The sequence below is a fragment of the Sinocyclocheilus grahami genome, unplaced genomic scaffold (genome assembly GCF_001515645.1).
Source record: "Sinocyclocheilus grahami isolate Dianchi unplaced genomic scaffold, SAMN03320097.WGS_v1.1 scaffold190.1, whole genome shotgun sequence".
Taxonomy (NCBI): domain Eukaryota; kingdom Metazoa; phylum Chordata; class Actinopteri; order Cypriniformes; family Cyprinidae; genus Sinocyclocheilus; species Sinocyclocheilus grahami.
Genome location: NW_015505369.1, coordinates 463468 through 484748, shown reverse-complemented (window position 1 = coordinate 484748; position 21281 = coordinate 463468). Strand labels below are relative to the sequence as shown.

The following is a 21281-nucleotide window of genomic DNA, read 5'->3' as shown; positions in this document are numbered from 1 at the left end:
CAGCCAACGGACCCTCTCGCTCCTCCAAGCTCGGTACTGGTGGCCCAGTATGACCCAGGATGTCATCAGGTACGTCCGAGGTTGCCCAGTCTGCACCATGTCCAAGACCCCTCGTCACCTCCCCGTAGGCAAGCTAGTGCCCCTGCCGATTCCCCGTCGACCCTGGTCTCACCTGGTAATCGATTTTGTGACTGACTTGCCCAACTCTGATGGGAATACCTGCATCTTGGTGGTCGTAGATCGGTTTTCCAAAGCCTGTAAGCTAATCCCCCTCCCAGGACTTCCAACCGCTCTCGACACTGCAGAAAGTTTATTCACTCACGTCTTCAGAAACTTCGGAGTCCCCGAGGATGTAGTCTCTGACAGGGGACCTAAGTTTATCTCCCGCATTTGGAGGGCATTCTTCCGACTACTAGGGATCATGGTCAACTTATCCTCAGGCTACCATCCCCAGACAAATGGCCAGACTGAGAGGAAGATCCAGGAACTGGGACGTTACCTCCGGGCATACTGTCATGACGACCAACACAGCTGGAGCCGTTTCCTCCCTTGGGCCGAGTATGCACAGAATTCCCTGACCCAGACCACCACCGGCCTCACACCGTTTCAGTGCATACTCGGGTACCAGCCCCCACTCTTCTCGTGGACAGGAGAACCGTCTGAGGTTCCAGCTGTAGACCACTGGTTCCGAGTGAGCGAGGGAGTGTGGGACTCAGCTCACCTCCATCTCCAACATGCAGAGGCATAAGGCCTTCGCAGTTGCTCGGCGTACTTCCACTCCCACTTACCATCCAGGAGAGAAAGTATGGCTCTCCACCCAGGATCTGAGCCTACGCTTGCCCTGTAAAAAGCTGAGTCCCCGCTACATGGGTCCGTTCCCGATACAGAGGCAGATCAACAAAGTCACCTACGAACTCCGACTCCCACCCAGGTACCGAATTCACCCCACTTTCCATGTTTCACTCCTTAAACCTCACTCTCCCTCTGCTCCAGGACCCACCAAACCTAACGAACCGCCTCCTCCAGAAATCCTTGACCAACCGTCCATCTACCTGGTCCGGGACATCCTGGACTCGTGGCGACAAGGTGGGCGGCTGGAGTATCTAGTAGACTGGGATGGTTATGGACCGGAGGAACGTTCTTGGGTAGCCAGGGATGACATTCTGGACCCTTTGCTACTGGAGGACTTCCATCGCACCCATCCTGGTCACCCCGCACCCAGAAGCCATGGCCGCCCCCGTTGCCGCATGACGGCGTCAGGAGCCGCCCCTGGAGGGGGGTAATGTCAGGGATTCACTGCAGTCACCAGCCAGGATAATCACCCGATCACAGTCACCTGAGTTCTAATCACCCGCACCTGCTGTCACCAATCAAGCCACACTACAAATACACACATCAGTCACACACTGTCCGGTCTACCGTTCACTCCTATGGACTGTTCTGGACTCTCTATACGATATTCTCCTAGAAAGACTTACCTTCTGGTTCTCCCGCGATCCTCCAACAACTCCTTGGAAGCTGTTCCATGATCTCCCACGAAACCGGCATCAGACACTCACCCTCAGAACTCCGATAAGAACCCTGGAATCCTTCACTCTGTTGACACTCTCCTGCCTTAACCTAACCCGTTCCACTCATCCACATCTTGTATCAATAAACCATCCTGTCTTTCACTTATTCGTTGTGTCTGGCCTTGCTTTATGACACATAGTTTTTAACATTAGTTTACATTACAGTTTTAACAAACTACTTCATGTGATGCATATTTGTCAGTCATACACAAATGAAATGGAGATTTCTGTAATAGTACTTATAACTGAATTTGTTTTAAATACTATTCTTTCAGTCTCATACATTTTATGAACTAATTGCTTGCTTTTTCCACAGTTAGTTTTTTTTTTTTTAAACCACGTTAATAGTTTTTAGCTTAATACATTTGAATGTTTTCAGTGAACAAATGTATGCTGATTCTAAGCTATTTTAGTAAATAAAATCAAATAGATGCAAAAAGACAAACTTTCCTCTTTTTTTTTTTTTTAGTAAAGAAATCATACCTTTTTCAATTACTGTATGACTGACAAATATATATCACAAATATGCATTTATGGTAAAACAGCGTAAACCAAATGGATGGAATTTTTATATGCAATATAAATCTTAAATGTAGGTGTTTTTTTTTTTTTGCATGCAACCGGTTACAGCACAAATGTCCCCGATTACAAAAAAAAAAAAGGAATATTGCATAAATTTGTGACCCCCAGGAAGTGACATCAGTGGGAACCTTTCTGTATAGAAGCTCAACCATTTAAACCTGTCACCAAGGTTACTGAAAGAAAAATGATCAGCCATGTAAAGAGAAAAGCTAAAGCACATGAACAATACATTCTGAAGGCTAAAGCTAGTTGAAAAAGGATCCTGATTTTGTATGCTGTTCATGGATAATGTCATGTGTGGCACAAGGTAAATATGTGATTTGTTCAAATTGCCTCCACAGGTAGACTATTACAAGATCACTGTGGAACCAGAGCTGTTGAAGCACTCAACGTGCACAGAATGTGTTGATTCGTTTTTTTCAGAGGTGAGCTTTTGTTTGTCCCAAGAACTTTGATCGGCCTTTGTTCTTATCTCGTTCACAGGTGCCAAAACAAAAAATACAGTGCACTATTTTAGATGAGACATGCACTCTGGGAAAAAAAAAACCTTCACTTAATGGAAATGAAACCCACTTTCATCAAACATCCATTAGAGTAGCGCTTTGCCTTGTATATCAAAAACGTGGATTGGGTTGAAGGGGGGTATTGTTCTATAGAATCCAAAATCCCCATGAGTCTGACAACTTTTGAGGGATTACACATGCCGTTATGAAGTTCTCTACCTGAAACTTCATCAAACGCTCACTTTCCCAGCAGGTTGCCCATGGGAGACGAGTCTCTGTCATAGTGCGCTTAGATCATCAGATATCTCACAGTGTTTAATCAGTGTCTCTATATAAATCTGATGGTCAAGCAAGACAATACCAAAGGAGGCTCGTCGCCCCCATCAGCAAGACAGAAGTTTAATAAAACAACCGCAAACTTACACTTAAACTTACTGTGAGTGAATGAGTGAGGGAGGGAGGGAGGGAGGGAGGGAAAGACTGTATCCGGAGACCTTTACTCTGTCACCCTTAATTAAAAATGGATTCATTATAAGTGAGGAGAGAGACAGAGCGACAGAGATTTTTAGGATATCGTACCAGTGTCTGTGAAAAGAAATTATATAACACCCCTTTTGTTCAGCCAGCCGGCACTCTGAAGTACAGTTGGCGCGAGATGAATTGTGATGAAACAATGCAACTGCAGTGTTACAGAAAGAAAGATAGCGCCATTTGCTAAAACATTATTCTTTATCACACTCATTTTACAAGGAACGCATTAATGTAGATACTAGATTATATTTTGGGTATCTAAAACTGCAGTAGTGTTTTTCAATTTTATTTATTTTTTTAAGTAGACCACATACACTACGTTTCAAAAGTTTGGGGTCAGTAAGATTTTAAGAATTCATTCAGCAAATCAGCATATTAGAAGGATTTCTGAAGTTCATGTGACTGAAGACTGGAGTAATGATGCTGATGCAAAGGATCAGCTTTGCCTTCATAGAAATGTATAACATTTTAAGTTATATTCAAATAGAAGTTATTTTAAATTGTAAAAATATTTCACATTTTTACTGTATTTTTGCTAAAATGCAGCCTTGGTGAGTCTTGAAAAGACTCAAAAAATTTAGCATAACAATCGTTCCAACTCCAGACTTATAAGAAGTAATTGTAAACTGTAATTAACAATAGAGTTGGCAATATTATAGAGTTTGGTCCTTGCTCATTATGGGCTTTATACATAAGGAGGATTCAGGACGTTTTAAATCTATTCAAAATTGTATAGGACTACTTTTGTCCATTGGCTGTTTTCCATTAGTTTTGTGAAGAACATAAAATGTGAGTTTTCCCATTCTCTTAAACCACCAATTAAATTATGTCAGTGTCTAAACTGTTAATTAAAAGAAGGCAGGGTCAAGGGTAACCTGGCAACATGTCAACTAAAGGTCAGCTACAAGCTTTGTCACAATGAAAAAGTTAGACTTCATTTGTTGCCCTTGAGAAACACAATATGTAGCAATGGCAAATGTCATTTAAAAACAGCATCTGTGTCAGTTTTTAAATGATTTTAGATATGTGCCATTTAAGACGATGTTGTGAATACAGCTATGAATACCGGATATGACTCCATTTGTTCATGTCTATATTGTTTTTTCCTTACAAAAATATTCTCGAAAACCCCTAAGGCAGCTTCTCAGAAACATTGTGCCCCAAATTATCCATAGGCTTGTCACAAATAAAAAAAATTCACAAATGAATATTATATATTATGTGATTATGATTTCATTTCTTCCTCCAGAAAATTAAATCAGTAACAAAACATCCTGAGGCAGGTTGAATTTGCTATGCAGGTAAGGAATATTCTTTTTAATTCTATGCTTACAAAAGGAAAGGTGCCATTAGTTTCATTATTTCTTCTCGCATCAAAGACACTCAAGACGAACCTCTATCCTGGATCCTGATGGTTGTTTGATCTTGTCTGAAAATACAGTTCAAGGACAAGTTGGAAAGAGTGAGTTGAAAGGTAGAAAAACTCTCAAAGCTTCAAAAGCTGTCCAACAACAGCACATTACTCATTATTATACCATCGTCAAAAATCCAGGCATTTCATACATCATCAGCAATTCAGATATTTAATTGCATCATATGAGTTCAGCCCTACGTTCATTAGTAACAGTATGATGGGATGCATTTTGATTTGGTTTTAAGTGGGTGACATAGATGTCAGAAATTAATGATCACAACCAACAAAATAAAAGTTTGCAAATAAAATTTGCCATACATTCAGTTCTTCTGAATTAGGTTGTGTATATAATATTTGAAAACTCTAGATACTTTACATAAAAAGGTAGTTGTAACCTTTTTTACATCATGCTTAAATATTTGAGATGCTTGCAAATAAAATCAAAAACAGTTAGAGATGCATTGATATTCAAATTCTGAATGATAGGGTAATGCTGTTATTTATTTTATTACTGTATACACTGAAAATAAAATTGATGTTGAAACAATTTTAATGCAGAAATTGCTAGTAGATTTTACAAACTATTACAAAGGAACACATGTAATTAAACATTTAAAATAGAAAAAATTAAATAGTGTTTTTTTGTAGAACTCCAATTTATATTATTTTTTTATTTCAAGTGTACTATAACCGATAAATAATACATAAATGGCCTACTATTTTGTCAAAAATTGTAAAAATAATACAAATAAAAAATGAAAATAAAAACTCAAGTCAATTATTTCATATGTTACTAGTGAATTACAACATTGCAACATTATAATATGGTATAATGATATTTGCTAAAGATTAAATTTAAAGGGATAGTTCACCAAAAACCCTATAATGTCATCTTTTTGGAACAACATGAGAGCATGAGTAAATTATTGAATTTTCATTTTTGGGTGAACTATCTCTTAAGTGAATATTAGATGACAATAAAGGTAATCTGAAATGTAAAGAATAGGGTTAATGAGAATACATATAAGTAGATATCAAATATTTATAAATATTTAAAAATCTTTAATATTAGTCAATGACAAATCTGTATACTGTGCATCCCTAATGACAGTACCAAAATTACAGACACAAATGTACCAGAAATGTCCTTGAAGCAAAACATTAAATATTACATTAACATGACAAAGGACGAATACCACAATTGTATAACTGCTAAAAGAACAGAAATATGACTTACCAGCCTAACACCGAGAACAAACACTGATCCAGATATTGCATTACTAATAGCCAAGAGACAGATGAATGTGTTCTAAAATACCAGAGATTGAACACACTGCCCTCTGACATCAACAGCAGAAGATCTGAGAAGTGCTTTCTCTTCTCTTATAACAGTTGATAAGCTATAAGTTATATTATAAATGTGAGTTTTGAAGGCTGTGCAATAAGAATTTATCAGATAGAAAAATGGCATGGCATATTCCTTTAAGATACCCCTGAGAATTAAAACTACAAAGTACCCCAGTTTTCAGTCATAAGCCAGCACGATTTTGTGATCATTATGCCATAATTAATTTAGAATAAGTAATGGGGTGGATCGTGCTGTAGCTCCAAGGTGGATTTGAACTTTGGGCATGAGACTTTGAGATGGCCAATCTAGGCGGTTCGCCAAGAGGGCAGGCGTCCAGCTCACCGAGCGGAGAGCAGTTTAAAGCACCAGAGAGATGCACGCAGTTACATTAACACTAATCAAAGTTTTGTGGTCATGACATTTTGCATATTTTCTTAATCTGTGCTTTTATCAGTGGAAATGCATGGCATGTTGAACTGACATATGTTGACTCCTTTTTGCTTTTTAGAGTATGTCCAGCCTCCTAAAATACCCCAAAATGAGCAGCTTGTTCAGTTAAGGTGTGCTGTTACTTTTCTAAGCAATTGATTGCATTTGGGTTGTTTTAACTTTCCCACAACCATTTAAAAGATATGTATATTTTAATTTTGCAAGGATGCATTAAAATCAAAAGTGACAGTAGACTTTTACATTTTTACAATATGTATATATATACATATATACACACATATTGTAACAATGTAAACGTCTACTGTCACTTTTGATCAAAAGAACAACAACAATTTGAGATATACTGTATATATATATCTCAAACTGTTGTTGTTCTTTTGAACCTTAGTCGTCAATGAATTGTGAAATAAAATGTCACAAAATTATTAAGCTATTTTAAAATTGATAATAAGAATCAGTTAGCATATTAGAATGATTTCTGAAAGATCATGTGACACTGAAGACTGGAGTAATGATGCTGAAAATTCAGCTTTGCATCACAGAAATAAATTACATTTTAAAATATATTACAATCGAAAATGGTTCTTTGAATTGTAATAATATTTTGCAGTGTTACAGTTTTTACTGAATTTTTGATCAAATAAATTCAGCCTCGGTGGGCATAAGAGACTTCTTTCAAAAACTTTTTTTTTAAATTTCCTACCAAGCCCAATTGCCACCAAAATCCTGTAGACTTAAAATCTCATGGATATGCATTGTGTTGGCAAGTTCTGCATGAGCAAAGAAAACCAATATTTTCTTCAGAAAATATAAAAATAGTTCTTCTTACTTCCTTTATTAGTATTCATCTCCCAAATGATGCCTAATAAAATTATATCTACTTTCATGATGATTTTCCTAGTGAAGGTGGACCAAAAATCATAAAAAAGAGAGCAGAATAATTGTAGTTATTTACGATCCCTATTTCATGTTCTGTGAGACATGTTTTGAAATAAAAAAAAAACTGTCTGAAAAACATCAAGCGCAGGTGTTTTTTGTCAGTTAGGGCAAATAATGTGGGATGAAAGTGCCGTCTCAGTTATTGTGTGTCACACAATGGCAGAGAGAGTAGCACGCAGGTGAAGATGCTGCTGATCAACAGCAGTAAAAGGAAGAAGAGAGATATGTGAGAGGAGAGACGTGTGTGTGTGTGTGTGTGTGTGTGTGTGTGTGTGAGGGGTGATAAACATGAGAGAATCTGTGTTAGCTTGGAGACCATGTGTGAATGATGTTTTCTGTCACCTTTCTCAACTCTTGCACTTTAGTAAAGGTAAAGACAGAGAGAGACACAAAAAGGAAAATATCTCAAATCTCAGTCTTCCATTTTTGCATAATGACGCATTATGTTGACTATTTCAATTATACATAACCACATTACCCACTGTGAACTTAAATGGAACATTAAGTTGCAAAACATGTTTATGCATTAATATGCATATATATCCACAAATTGACATAGGGGAGTATGGGGGCAAAAAGCCATTTCCACCATGTTCCACAGGTAAAATGTTACAGTTCATTAAACGTAATGACAACATGCCTCAACAGCATAGCATAATGTCATGGTCATAATGTTTTTTTTTCTGCAAAATATAAACAATAAAATAAGTACAAAACATCAAATAGAAAAAAAGATAACATAAAAAAATTTTAAACCATTCTTTTGGCCAAAACAAACTGTATAAACCGACCTTCGACCTTAAATTTATAAAAAATAAACTCTTTGTAACAGTTCATATTTTTGGTAACACTTTACAATAAAGTTCCATTAGTTAATGTTAATTTTGTTAATATACCAAATATATTAACATTAACATAATATATTAAAATAAAAAATAATATATTAACATTTGTTAATGTTAGTTAATGATAATACAGTCGTTCATTGTTACTTCATGCTAATTCACAGCGCATTAACTAACGTTAACAAGCACAACTTTTGATTTTAATAATGCATTAGTAAATGTTGAAATTAATGTGAACTAAGATTAATAAATGCTGTAGAAATATTGTTCATTCTTAGTTCATGTTAACTACAGTAGTAAACTAATGTTAACTAATGAACCTTATTATTACAACTTATTGTAAAGAGTTACCATATTTTCAATAAAATAACCCTTTATGTTATAGCTGATTTTTTCCACTTAATTTAGGCTGTTGTAATTTTATTGTTTTATTTGTTTACAGCAGCAGAAGCAATTTGGAGTAATTTTAATTATTTAGGGCACTGAATATATACATAATATAATTTATATATGCATATTATATATAATATATGATTCTGTTTTTTTAATAATTCATTCATATATATATAGTAACCTTATAGTTACTGAGAGCCTTTTGGATATATATAGATATAGATATATATATACAGTATATATAGATATAGATATAGATATAGATATATATAGATATAGATATATATATACAGTATATATAGATATAGATATAGATATATATATAGATATATATATAGATATATATATGGAGCAACAAGTTTCAAAGACTCCCTAAAGTAACTACAAGCAGAACAAAGAGGAAACAGCCGGATGGAAGATGGACCAAATAGGACAGATAACACCACCTTCATCCTAAAAGAAAAAGAGTCCCACAACATCAGCCAGTTCAGAGGCATTGCTCTTCTGAATGTGGAAGGGAAGATCTTCTTTTCGGTAATGGCAAAGCGAATGACCAGTTACCTCCAGGCAAATAACTACATTGATACCAGTTGCCAGAAGGCAGGCGTCCCAGGTTTTCCAGGCTGCGTAGAGCATCCTGAGATGATTTGGGAACATATTCAGTCAGCCAAGCGCAGTAAATCGGACCTCCATGTAGTCTGGCTGGATCTCACAAATACCTACGGGTCCATTCCCCACCAGCTTATCAGTTTCGCTCTTGACTTCCATGTCCCCGCAAGTATCCAGAGCCTTATTAATGGCTACTTTGATAACTTCCATGTCTGTTATACGTCAATAGAAATTTCAACTGGGTGGCATCGGCCAGAGAAAGGCATTGCAATGGATTGTTCCATCTCCCCCATCGTTTTCACAGTAGCCTTTGAAATTATCCTTATTGGTGGAAGACAGATGGCCAGAGGAGTCAGGTCAGCGACTCTCGGCCATACAAAGTTACATGGATGATGTTACCACCCTCCTCCAGACAGCAGCATGTACCACCAGGCTGCTGAAAAGGCTTGAGGAACTATTAAACTGGGCCAGGATGAAGATAAAGCCAGCCAAGTCACGCAGTCTCTCGATCCGCAAAGGTGTTAGGAGAGACAAAATCTCCTTCTCAGTGGATGGCGAGGAAATTCCACGCTTGATAGATCAACCAGTGAGAAGTTTGGGAAGGTTTTACACAGCACACCTGTCCGATAAGCACATGGCTGTTTCCATGAACTCACAGCTCTCCGATGGCCTGGAAAAGATCGACCAGAGCATGCTACCTAGCAAACTAAAGGTCTGGTGTTATCAATTCACCTTGTACCACTGTCTGATGTGGCCCCTCAAACTGTGTGACATCACCTTATCAGTAGTCCATAAGATGGATTCAAAGGCAAATAATTACATCCGGAAGTGGCTGGGCCTCCCTGATGTTTGTCAAACGCAGCCTTGTTTGGAAGAAACACCTTGAGGCTCCCATTGAAATCCATCAGCTTAGGCTATAAGCTGGAGAAAGTAAGGCTAGTATTCGAGCTGAAAGACTCTTCAGATCCAGCAGTGCAAAGCAGCAAGGTCCAAGTGCAGACTGGAAGGAAACGGAAAGCATCACAGTCAGTACACCAGGCCATAACCCGCCTGAAACACCAAGAAGTTGTTGGAGTGGTGCAATATGGCAGAGCAGGCTTTGGTTGGGGAACATCATCTAAGATGTGGTCCAAAGCCTTAAAGGCAGAGAGGAAAGAACTGGTGATCTCTGAAGTCGTGAGGGAGGAAAAGGAGGGCTACAAGATCAAAGACGTGAGCCAATGTCAGCAAGGGAGATGGACAACCTGGGAGGCCGCCATCGACAGGATCGTGACGTGGGCCGATTTGTGGAGGATGCCTGAGGCAAGGCTGAGCTTCCTAATCAGGGCCACGTATGATACCCTCCCAAGCCCCCAGGATCTGCACCTCTGGTATGACACAGAGTAGATCTGCCAGCTTTGCGGCCAGCAGAATCCCAGCTGTCAGCATATTCTGTCTAGCTGCAAAACGGCACTGACCCAAGGACGTTATGGATGGCGTCACGACCAGGTCCTGTGGAAACTAGCTGAAGTCATCGAGACACGTAGACTGAAAGCCAGCAGGGCCAGGCCAGTAACATCGCATGGGCTGATCCAGTTTGTGAGGCAAGGGGGTGAGGTACTTAGCAGTACCACAAAGGAGTGGTCCCTGCTGTCACCCGGAGGCAACTGGGAGCTGAGAGCTGATATTGATCACCAGCTGAAGTTCCCACAGCAGATCACCATAACCTCCCTCCGACCAGACATTGTGCTCTGGTCTACTATCATAAAAACAGTCATTATGGTTGAGCTGACTGTGCCATGGGAGGACGGCCTGGAGTCTGCCTTTGACAGGAAGAAGGAGACGTATGCAGACCTAACAGCTGCGTGCACAGAGGCAGGGTGGAGTGCTGTCACCTATCCAGTGGAAGTTGGCTGTCGAGGCTTCACTGTAACCTCCATCGAACGGCTCCTAAAATCTCTTGGTGTAAGAGGCATCAGGTTGTCAAAGGCATTAAAAGATCTGGCAGAGGAGGCAGAGAGAGGGATCTCCTTTTTGGTCATTCATTAAATGAATGAATGCTCTGGTTTATACATCTGGATGAGTCAGGAACCCAGGCTTGTGTTTAATTTCACAAGTGTATCAGAGGCCTTGACAGTCGACAAGTGTAGTCACAGAGAGCTACCGACTTTTCCCCTGACACTCACGAACTGTCTTCAAGACACCTCCAAGGTCACCATTCAGTTCTGCTCTATTACTGTGAAAATGTGTCAGCCAGCAAAGCCATGTATTGAGCAACTTCCTGTTGCTCAAGCCACGGTGATGAAAGGGAAATATTGTCACTCCATTTGCCATGAAGATACAATCAATTGACATAAAAGAGCGGAAGCAGCCACTCCAGTCCATTTATGATGTCTCCAGAAGTGAGTCATCTCTAAAATTTAATTCACTCACTGAGAAATACAGCAAATATTATCTGTGTAATACAACATGACTATTTGACCAGCTCTGAACCCTGATTATCTGGTGCCTTTTATTAACAGATAATATAATTACATAAGCAGTGCATCTTCATGTTTGGTATCACTAGGTTTTTTTAATTTATTTATTTTATTTTATTTATTTATTTATTGGTTTCACACAGACATATAGAGGTGACGCCTGATGCAAGGCAGAGCCTGCAAAGAAAAAAAATCCTTATTTTATGCAGGTTAAGGTCATGTCTGTGGTGGAAACGCCTGATGCAGTTCTTAAGTGTCAAAGCACTGAATGGAAATGTTAGTGAAGTGCTGAGCAGACAGAAATCAACCTCTGTCACTATACAGTCAAAGAAGCAGCGCATTTTGTGCTGGGAGAAATTTTGAACACCTTATGTGCCATGCGAACCAAGAGAAGATTACCATATCTATGTACTCACAGGTACATCTTACTCTGCTAAATATCTAAAGACCAGCTGAAGAAACCGAGGGCAACTGTACTATTTTTTAAATTTTCCTTCATCGCTCTCATATGCCCTCTTTGGGCAGCCTATATGAAACATATGTACCAGCGCAGTTGTAATACCTTGAAAATATTTGCATTATTACATTGAATTTAATACAAGACTATCTGTGTGTAGGCGACATTAATCTAAAATTAATTTTGGACAGTGGTTCTGCTCATTAGAAATTAGTTTCTTAACATAAAACAGTCATGTAAACTCAACTTGAATGCTTTTTGTAGCAGAAAGGTTTAGTAACCTTTTTCAAATAGTAGTTTTTTCAAATATTTTTTTCAAAAATATAAAAAAGGACCTTTAACATTTAAATACAATAAAACAATGCACAAAAATGTATGAGCAAATATATGTTACAAACAGATTAAAGTGAAAAAGAACACAATTACAAAGAACAATAATAAAGAAACAGATCATTTTGAACCATTATTTAGATGGGATAGTTACTTTTAAAAGTAATGAATTACAATGTTGCATTACACCTTAAAAAAGTAACTAAAGTTACTTACGGAAAGTAATGCATTATATTACTTTGGTGTTACTGTTTCTCATCTGGGCTGGGCTTGCTTGTTCGTTTTTCATATTTAAAAAAATTATATTTTTGGAAAATGTAAAAGTGGTTTCACACCAAAAGTGCAATGAGTAAAGGGGGCAGCTCCAACAAATCTTTTTGCTGTGCTGCCATTCTGGACTGCATGAAGAATAGGACGCAGGAGAAAAAAGTTCAACACTTTTACCTCAACAATGAAGCATAAAAGTTTAGCTAAAGTCATTTTTGCTTGGTTGAATTGAATTATCGCAGGTCAGCTGCAAAGATATTGGTTAATAAAGTGGGATTAAATGCATAAATTATATTTGTGTTCTTTAACATTATTTAATTATTGCGGGTTTGTGTCATATTCTGAGTTTGCATTTCACTGTTTTTATTAATTTTGAGAAATAGTGAATCTATTTTTGTGCAAGTGAGATCAGTAAATGCATGATCACATTTAGTCTGGAACTAGTAACCATCACGGTCCAGGCCCGCCTCTGCTCTACAGTCCAAGTCGTCTGCCACTGCTCCACGGTCCATGCCATGATCCAGGTCCTATCCCGCTTCACGGGCCTGGCCCTCCTTCCTTCCCCCTAGACCATCACCCTCCCAGAGTCTTGTTTTGGTTTTGTCTTCATGTGGGTGTTCCTGCAGGGTGTCTGGAGTTGCCCTTTTTGAGGGGGGAATATGTAACGTTACTTTTAGGTTTTGTTTCATGTTCATTGTTTTCATGTCTTTCACCTTATATTCATGCTCTTAGTCTAGTTTCCTGGTTTGTCATGACATGTGTTTCCTTTGATCCTGCCATGTGGCCCTTTTGTTCATGTGTCTTGTTCCTCTGTTTTATGTGTCATGTGTTCATTGGTTGGATTATGTCATGTGACCCCTTTTTGTTTGATATATAGCCCTCATGTTGCCATTGTGTCTTGTCTAGCTTTGTACTGTGTAACCTGCTGTTGGTGAGATTGGTTCATGGTCATGTCAAGATCTAGTTTAGTTCATGTCTGTTTTGTATCACCTTTTGGTTTGTTCTGTTTTGGTTTATTAATAAAAGTTGCGCATGTGATCATCATACTTGCCTTCAGTGGGACTTTGTTATAACTGTTTGACTTCCTTTCCTTTTGATGACTACCAGGTGTCAAAAAGACTATTCAGTGTTATATAACATTTGATTACTTCATTCAAATTATGTAGTAGTTCTGTACCTGAATATTACCATTAGACCTACCTGAAAACTTAAAGCACTGATTTCATTGTCATCAGATGTAGCTTTGCACACCGCCAGCATCTAGAATGATTTTGATCAGCATTTTAGTGTTTATAGCAGAGGGCTCTCTTAACTTGTTATATTTAACAGTTTGTCATTTGATCTAAGATTTTGTAGGTTCTGCATACACATATGCATCCCTTGAAAGCCTAATACCACAGAACCCCTCACACAACAAATCCATATTTCACGAGTTCACACTTACATATAATCGGATTGAGCAAATAGTAAGCATATTTGGCATGCTGTCCTGAGGGAAGGCTCTGAGCTCGGAATATAGCCCAAACCCAGAGTACTCCCCCATCCCTAATCTGGGATGAGAATATTTAAGAGTGAGGAATTGGGGTGGAAGAGGGATGCCGGAAAACTGTTGTGGGACAGAAGTACAGTGGGTACGGAAAGTATTCAGACCCCCTTAAATTTTTCACTCTTTGTTATATTGCAGCCATTTGCTATGTCATTCTAATTAACTGTTACTTTAAAGTGGATGCAAAGGAGGTTATTTAAGGACAGCATTGCAGAGCTTTGATAAAATTATGATTCAGAGCTTCAACAAAGGTAGAACAATCAAATCAAATTATCTCTATTCAGTTTGCTCATTAGCTTTGATCCACAATGCCTAGAACCAGTAATTCTCTGTTTATTTCATAAAAAAGACTAGGAAGTCTTACAACTGCTGCGAGAAAGGTTGGTTGCATTTCAAGTAAGGTCATTATTTAATAAAGGTTCATATCAAACGCCTTATGAACTGATCCTGGTATGATAGACCTTGACATATGCAACAACAAACAGTGTATTCTGCTGTTATATTTTAGTCTGTGGAGCAGAATTCAAAACTGAGCCTGATTTTGCAACCTAATATTATCTACACAAACAACATACATGACATTTCATAGATATGAGTTCACTATGCATTAAACATGATTTCAAAGACTCTAATTCTCTCTTAGGCTCAAGTTTGTATGCATATCCATCAAAGCAGCCAGTGCACATACATGAAAGATGTGATTAAATAAAGTGTCCTGTGAGTGCATCATGATTAAGTAATTATTAAAAATAGACTTTTAAATAAAATGTACTTTCACTGGGGCTTTCATTTATCAAAAGCCTTTCTAGCAAACTCAGAAAACTCATGGCCATGTCATTATGTAAGAGACAGTGAAGGTTGAGTTGTGCTGGTCTGCAACGTTAAGACATGAGATGATAGATGACCGTCCAGTAAGATGACAGTATAAACTGTTTGCTCATACCAAAGTCTTGAGGAAGATAGATGGTAGACTACGAAAATACAGCAAACGCTTTCAGGGACTGGGTCATATAGCTCGATACCCATTTATGACACAATCTTAATGATTTTAGACATTTTCATATGCAGATTTTTTTTTTTTTAAGTTGTGAGTGCTCAATGCCAAAGTCAATAAATTGCCACAGACAGTGTGTGAATTATCCACCTTGATTTGTCAATGCAGAAGAACAACGCAGTGCAGTAAACAGTAAATGATTAAATGTACATGTAAATGTCATTATACAGTGTGCAATCTGTTCATCTTGTGCAATGCAAATTATAATTTGACATCACTAACACTTTTAGCTAAATGTCATTTACATAAAATACAAAAGGATCATTCCGTGTCAAATCAAACAAATTTTAGAAACTTACCCACACTCTTAAAAATAAAGGTGCTTCACGATGCCATAAAATAAACTTTTTGTCTAAATGGTTCCATAAAGCACCTTTAACATCTGAAGAACCTTTCTGTTGCACAAAAGGTTCTTTGGGGTGAAAGAAGGTTCTTCAGATTACAAAAAGGTAAGAAAGAGATGGTTCTTTAAAGAACCTTTGACTGAATGGTTCTTTGTGGAACCAAAAATGGTTCTTCTATGGCATCGCTTGAAGAACCTTTTGAAGCACCTTTATTTTTAAGAGTGCAGCTAAAATTTTGTATTTTGTTAATATTTTTTTTCTAAAGAAAGACAAACACAAAAGTGAGGAAGGGCAAAATATTTTGTCCATTGAAAATGGGTCAAATTCAACAATTTGCAAATTGAGCCACATTTAGATCCCCATATCTTTAGAACCGAACCATACAGGGCCTTAAAAATGATGATACCAAAGGTTTGTTAAGAACCAGAATCTAATTGCAAAAAGAATAGTTTTGGCACTCAGACAGGTATATTTTATGCAACTGTTTTGATAGAGGGAATCTAGATAGATTTCTAGTTTCAACCTATATGTAAAAATAATGATTCTCATTTTTCCCCTTCTAGATATTTGGCTCCAAATCTAAGGTGAAAACGGTCATTTTGACTGCCTTCTCCAAAACAGTGGATTACTCAGTAAATATTCATCCATGCCATATAATATTTTGGCTTTCTTCTTGTATTTTTTTCCTGAGTTGGCATGGAAGGACCCAAAAGTTTTTGTGAAAAATCTGTAATATTAAAATTTATAATAAAATTATACTTAATGACAGTATTGTTCTAAACTGATGGCAATGGAAAGCGCTCCAGTAGCATACTATTGCTAAGGTTAACTTCTAGCTAATGTAAGCATCTACAGTATTTGGTGGAAAAACTGACTAAATTGCAGTTTACTGTTACTGAAACTTTTGAAAGTCCTGGGGAAAGACCGGTCTGAAAAAAACAATACTTTTACTAAGACACAACAACTTTTTTTTGGTTTTGATTGATCCCACCAAAACTCCAAGGGCTCTCTGGTCTTCAGTCCTTGTGCTGTGCTAAAAATTATTTACGTAATTCAGTGTTCCCAGTCAAAAATTACCAGCCTTTTAAAAATTACTTGTAAATCTCTCATTATCACCAAATCTCGGATTCAATCTTTTTGTCAACTTTTATTTCCTTCAATTAGAACAGGTTTTGATTTTCTTTTTGGAACTGATTGATTGTAGGCCTTGTTTATCTGAGCTTTTATCTGAGTAGGTTTTAGTCCAGTGTGAACATTTTCAGGAAAAAGAAAATCCTCTGAGGGTCAGAATGAGGACTAGATATGTCTCTCCTTCAGTGCAAGTCATCTTTTCACACCAGGTGAAAATCAGGCCACTTGAAAGCAATATCACACCTTTCCTCAACAAGCCACACAATTAATCATCATGTCCATTTATGTATCACTCATGTCCATAGCTCGAATCCCTAACCGGCAAATAGTAACAGTGATAGATTAAGTACAAAACTGTGTTGTATACATTTTCCCTGAATGCTTAGAAAAAACACCCATAGTAATAACAGTTTTTCCAAGGCTACTGAACTTTTCCAAACTATAAGCTACTGAAGACAAATAACAGTAATACAACCAAAACTACAATGTGCAGCAATTTTATTTACAGTCTTTTATGGTGTAGGAAATCTGCATTCTCTAAACCTTAGTCTGCTTAATTGTTCTATTATGTAAAACACAATTGTCTCATAAAATCTTTAAAAGAAAAAAAGGAAAAAGTACAGAATTGCTGAATTGTTCTTTTCAGAACATCTCTTTGCTGGGGTCCACTTTACCACCAGAGGCCATAAAAACACCTAACATACAAATAAATATATCCAGGTCAGATACAGAGACAAATCTGAGGATCTCACAAAAGCTCTTTGCCGAACACAAAAAAATGGGAGCCTTTATGTGTAAGGTGTATCGTTTAATACAATTATGAGACACATTTTCACACTAATGATCATAGCTCTCGAATTATTCTCCAGACAAATGGTTTCCAGTAACCAAAACAGCCTTTATCAGCATTTTTGCAATCTGATCAAAACCATTAATGTGAGTGTTTTGCATCCTATTGACTGCATCAGTAAGTCTGTAAGTTTATTAGGTTATATGAGGTGAAATATATTTGTAGTAAGTTAATCTTCCCCTCTCTAATGTGTTTTGGTAAGTCTAATGTTTGCTAAAGTGCTGAGTTGCTATTTTTCTACTTTAAAGAAAGGCATTAAATTGATTACAAATATATTGTGTCACCATGACATCAATTAGTGGTTACTTATTTGAGTGGACAAGGATATTTATGGTAGCTGTGTAGCTATTTAGATTAATGGTGGAGTCCAAAGTAGATGTTCTGAACAACAACAAAGAGAAGATATGTTAATCATGTTTGTGCAATAAATTATATACAAATATTAAATCCTGTATATGACATGTAAATCCTGAATGGTCCTCAATGTCTTCAACAACAAACTGTTCCGTTGTTATACAAATATTATTTCTTATATTGTCCACAAAATTGTAGCATACTTGCATGTTACATTAGTGGGTCAATACTAGTGCAGTAAATACAATGTTGCAAAAAAACACCTATGTTGTGAAAACTGGCCTACCCACTGAAGATAATCTGCTAGTAGTTCATCTGTAAGTGCTTGGGCTGTTTAGCTGCGGCCCCGCCCTCCAACATCAACCCCCCGAGATAAAATATGTTCTCACGGCTATGTACAGCTGTATCTGTCTTTTATAAATCTGATAAAACTAAAAACTCTTCGGAGATATGAGGGATGCAATACTCTATAGGTACTCAAGATAGATTGGCTGAAACTGTGTGTGTTATGACCCCTTTAAAGCATGAGTATAGGATCAACATAAACAGCAGATACTGACAGGTGGAGATACCTAATGGGGTGTACTAATGCTGTATCTTCATGGGCGTGGCTTCAGAGAAGGTGTCACAAAGTGTGGACTCCCTGTCCCTAAACCCTCGCGGTCATCCTCTGAGTCCACACTTTCGTGACGTAACTCTCATGGACTTAATGGACACGCACACGCAGCGGTCATTGTAAGACCACAAGTGCAAATGAAGTGTGCCATTTGTTTCTTGGGCACTTTCCCATCAAGAATGGGTAACACATTTCAATATGGATACTTTAGATCAGTCGTGGGTCCTGTTTCACCTGCTTGCCTGTTGATCGCAACATTAACCAAATTTGCCCGGCAACATTGCTCAAAAAGTTGCCCCGTGTATCATCAGCCTAATGGTCTAATGAAATCCAATTTTGATCTCACAAAAGCTCTTTGCCGAACACAAAAAAATGGGAGCCTTTATGTGTAAGGTGTATCGTTTAATACAATTATGAGACACATTTTCACACTAATGATCATAGCTCTCGAATTATTCTCCAGACAAATGGTTTCCAGTAACCAAAACAGCCTTTATCAGCATTTTTGCAATCTGATCAAAACCATTAATGTGAGTGTTTTGCATGCTATTGACTGCATCAGTAAGTCTGTAAGTTTATTATGTTATGTGAGGTGAAATATATTTGTAGTAAGTTAATCTTCCCCTCTCTAATGTGTTTTGGTAAGTCTAATGTTCGCTAAAGTGCTGAGTTGCTATTTTTCTACTTTAAAGAAAGGCATTAAATTGATTACAAATATATTGTGTCACCATGACATCAATTAGTGGTTACTTATTTGAGTGGACAAGGATATTTATGGTAGCTGTGTAGCTATTTAGATTAATGGTGGAGTCCAAAGTAGATGTTCTGAACAACAACAAAGAGAAGATATGTTAATCATGTTTGTGCAATAAATTATATACAAATATTAAATCCTGTATATGACATGTAAATCCTGAATGGTCCTCAATGTCTTCAACAACAAACTGTTCCGTTGTTATACAAATATTATTTCTTATATTGTCCACAAAATTGTAGCATACTTGCATGTTACATTAGTGGGTCAATACTAGTGCAGTAAATACAATGTTGCAAAAAAACACCTATGTTGTGAAAACTGGCCTACCCACTGAAGATAATCTGCTAGTAGTTCATCTGTAAGTGCTTGGGCTGTTTAGCTGCGGCCCCGCCCTCCAACATCAACCCCCCGAGATAAAATATGTTCTCACGGCTATGTACAGCTGTATCTGTCTTTTATAAATCTGATAAAACTAAAAACTCTTCGGAGATATGAGGGATGCAATACTCTATAGGTACTCAAGATAGATTGGCTGAAACTGTGTGTGTTATGACCCCTTTAAAGCATGAGTATAGGATCAACATAAACAGCAGATACTGACAGGTGGAGATACCTAATGGGGTGTACTAATGCTGTATCTTCATGGGCGTGGCTTCAGAGAAGGTGTCACAAAGTGTGGACTCCCTGTCCCTAAACCCTCGCGGTCATCCTCTGAGTCCACACTTTCGTGACGTAACTCTCATGGACTTAATGGACACGCACACGCAGCGGTCATTGTAAGACCACAAGTGCAAATGAAGTGTGCCATTTGTTTCTTGGGCACTTTCCCATCAAGAATGGGTAACACATTTCAATATGGATACTTTAGATCAGTCGTGGGTCCTGTTTCACCTGCTTGCCTGTTGATCGCAACATTAACCAAATTTGCCCGGCAACATTGCTCAAAAAGTTGCCCCGTGTATCATCAGCCTAATGGTCTAATGAAATCCAATTTTAAACATCTTTTATTTGAGCCAATGGAGATGAATGAAATTATTTCAGGGTGAGACCACCCTGATTGTAAAGCAAAACGTGATTTTAGGTTTTAGCGAGAACGTGCTACAATTGGTCAGCGAAGTGTGGCTGTTATCTGATTGGCTTGAGTAGACGGTGGGTGGAGTCCACGTGTTTGTGGATTTGTCAGCGTCTTTACGGTGGAAATGTTTTAAAGGGGTCATGTGATGCGATTTCAATTTTTCCTTTCTCTTTGGAGTGTTACAAGCTCTTGGTGCATAAAGAAGATCTGTAAAGTTGCAAAGACTAAAGTCTCAAATCCAAAGAGATATTCTTTATAAAAGTTAAGTCAGCCACGCCTACCTAAAACGGCTCGTTCTAACACGCCCCCACATATCTACATCACTATGTGGGAAGATTTGCATAACGCCGCCCAAATGATCACGCAAAGAAAGAAGACGTAACTTTTATTCTCGCTGTAGTATTGTTGTTGCCGCCGCCATGTCATGAAGGAGCTGTGTTTCGTTGTGAAAGTGAAACTACTTTGTTTGGTCTTCCAAAAGAGGACAATATCTGCTTCGTCATGCCTGGAGCTGATCCATGCTGGTCGCTGCGGAAATTCCACAACTTTCACCGTGGACAAAGCGGAGTCCAGCCCTCCTTCGTCGAATCCGCCGCCTCTGCTCACTCAGCCTGCTGGCCGTTCCTCACTTTATCCCCCGGTCTCTGCTCACTCAATGTGTGACACTGTGTTTCGTTGTGAAAGCGAAACTACTTTGTTTGGCCATCCAAAAATGGACACGACTACAAATCAGTGGTTAAGTTGTATTTACAACACTGTTCCAGAACACTTCAACCCAAATATTCAGATGTGTCCAGCACATTTTATGGAGGACCGTTTCCTGATCCTGGGAGAGTAGACTACAATGCCGGCAGTT

The 21281-nt window shown here is 38.0% G+C and overlaps 1 protein-coding gene across 1 annotated transcript; it reads left to right on the top strand.

Moving 5' to 3' along the window:
* Positions 1-421: 421 nt before the first annotated feature.
* Positions 422-11213, top strand: LOC107594753 (uncharacterized). The gene is made up of 4 exons (XM_016284927.1): positions 422-710; positions 9028-9541; positions 10094-10555; positions 10625-11213. Exons 1-4 carry the CDS (start codon positions 422-424, stop codon positions 11211-11213), a joined length of 1854 nt encoding a protein of 617 aa, XP_016140413.1.
* The last annotated feature ends 10068 nt before the right edge of the window (positions 11214-21281 follow it).

Bases quoted from the DNA above. Each gene is read 5' to 3' on its own strand.
- LOC107594753 (XM_016284927.1), top strand. From the start codon at position 422: ATGGTCAACTTATCCTCAGGCTACCATCCCCAGACAAATGGCCAGACT. The intron at 711-9,027 runs ACTCAGCTCACC...ACACCACCTTCA, and splicing joins AGTGAGCGAGGGAGTGTGGG to TCCTAAAAGAAAAAGAGTCC. The intron at 9,542-10,093 runs GTCAGCGACTCT...GAAATCCATCAG, and splicing joins CAGATGGCCAGAGGAGTCAG to CTTAGGCTATAAGCTGGAGA.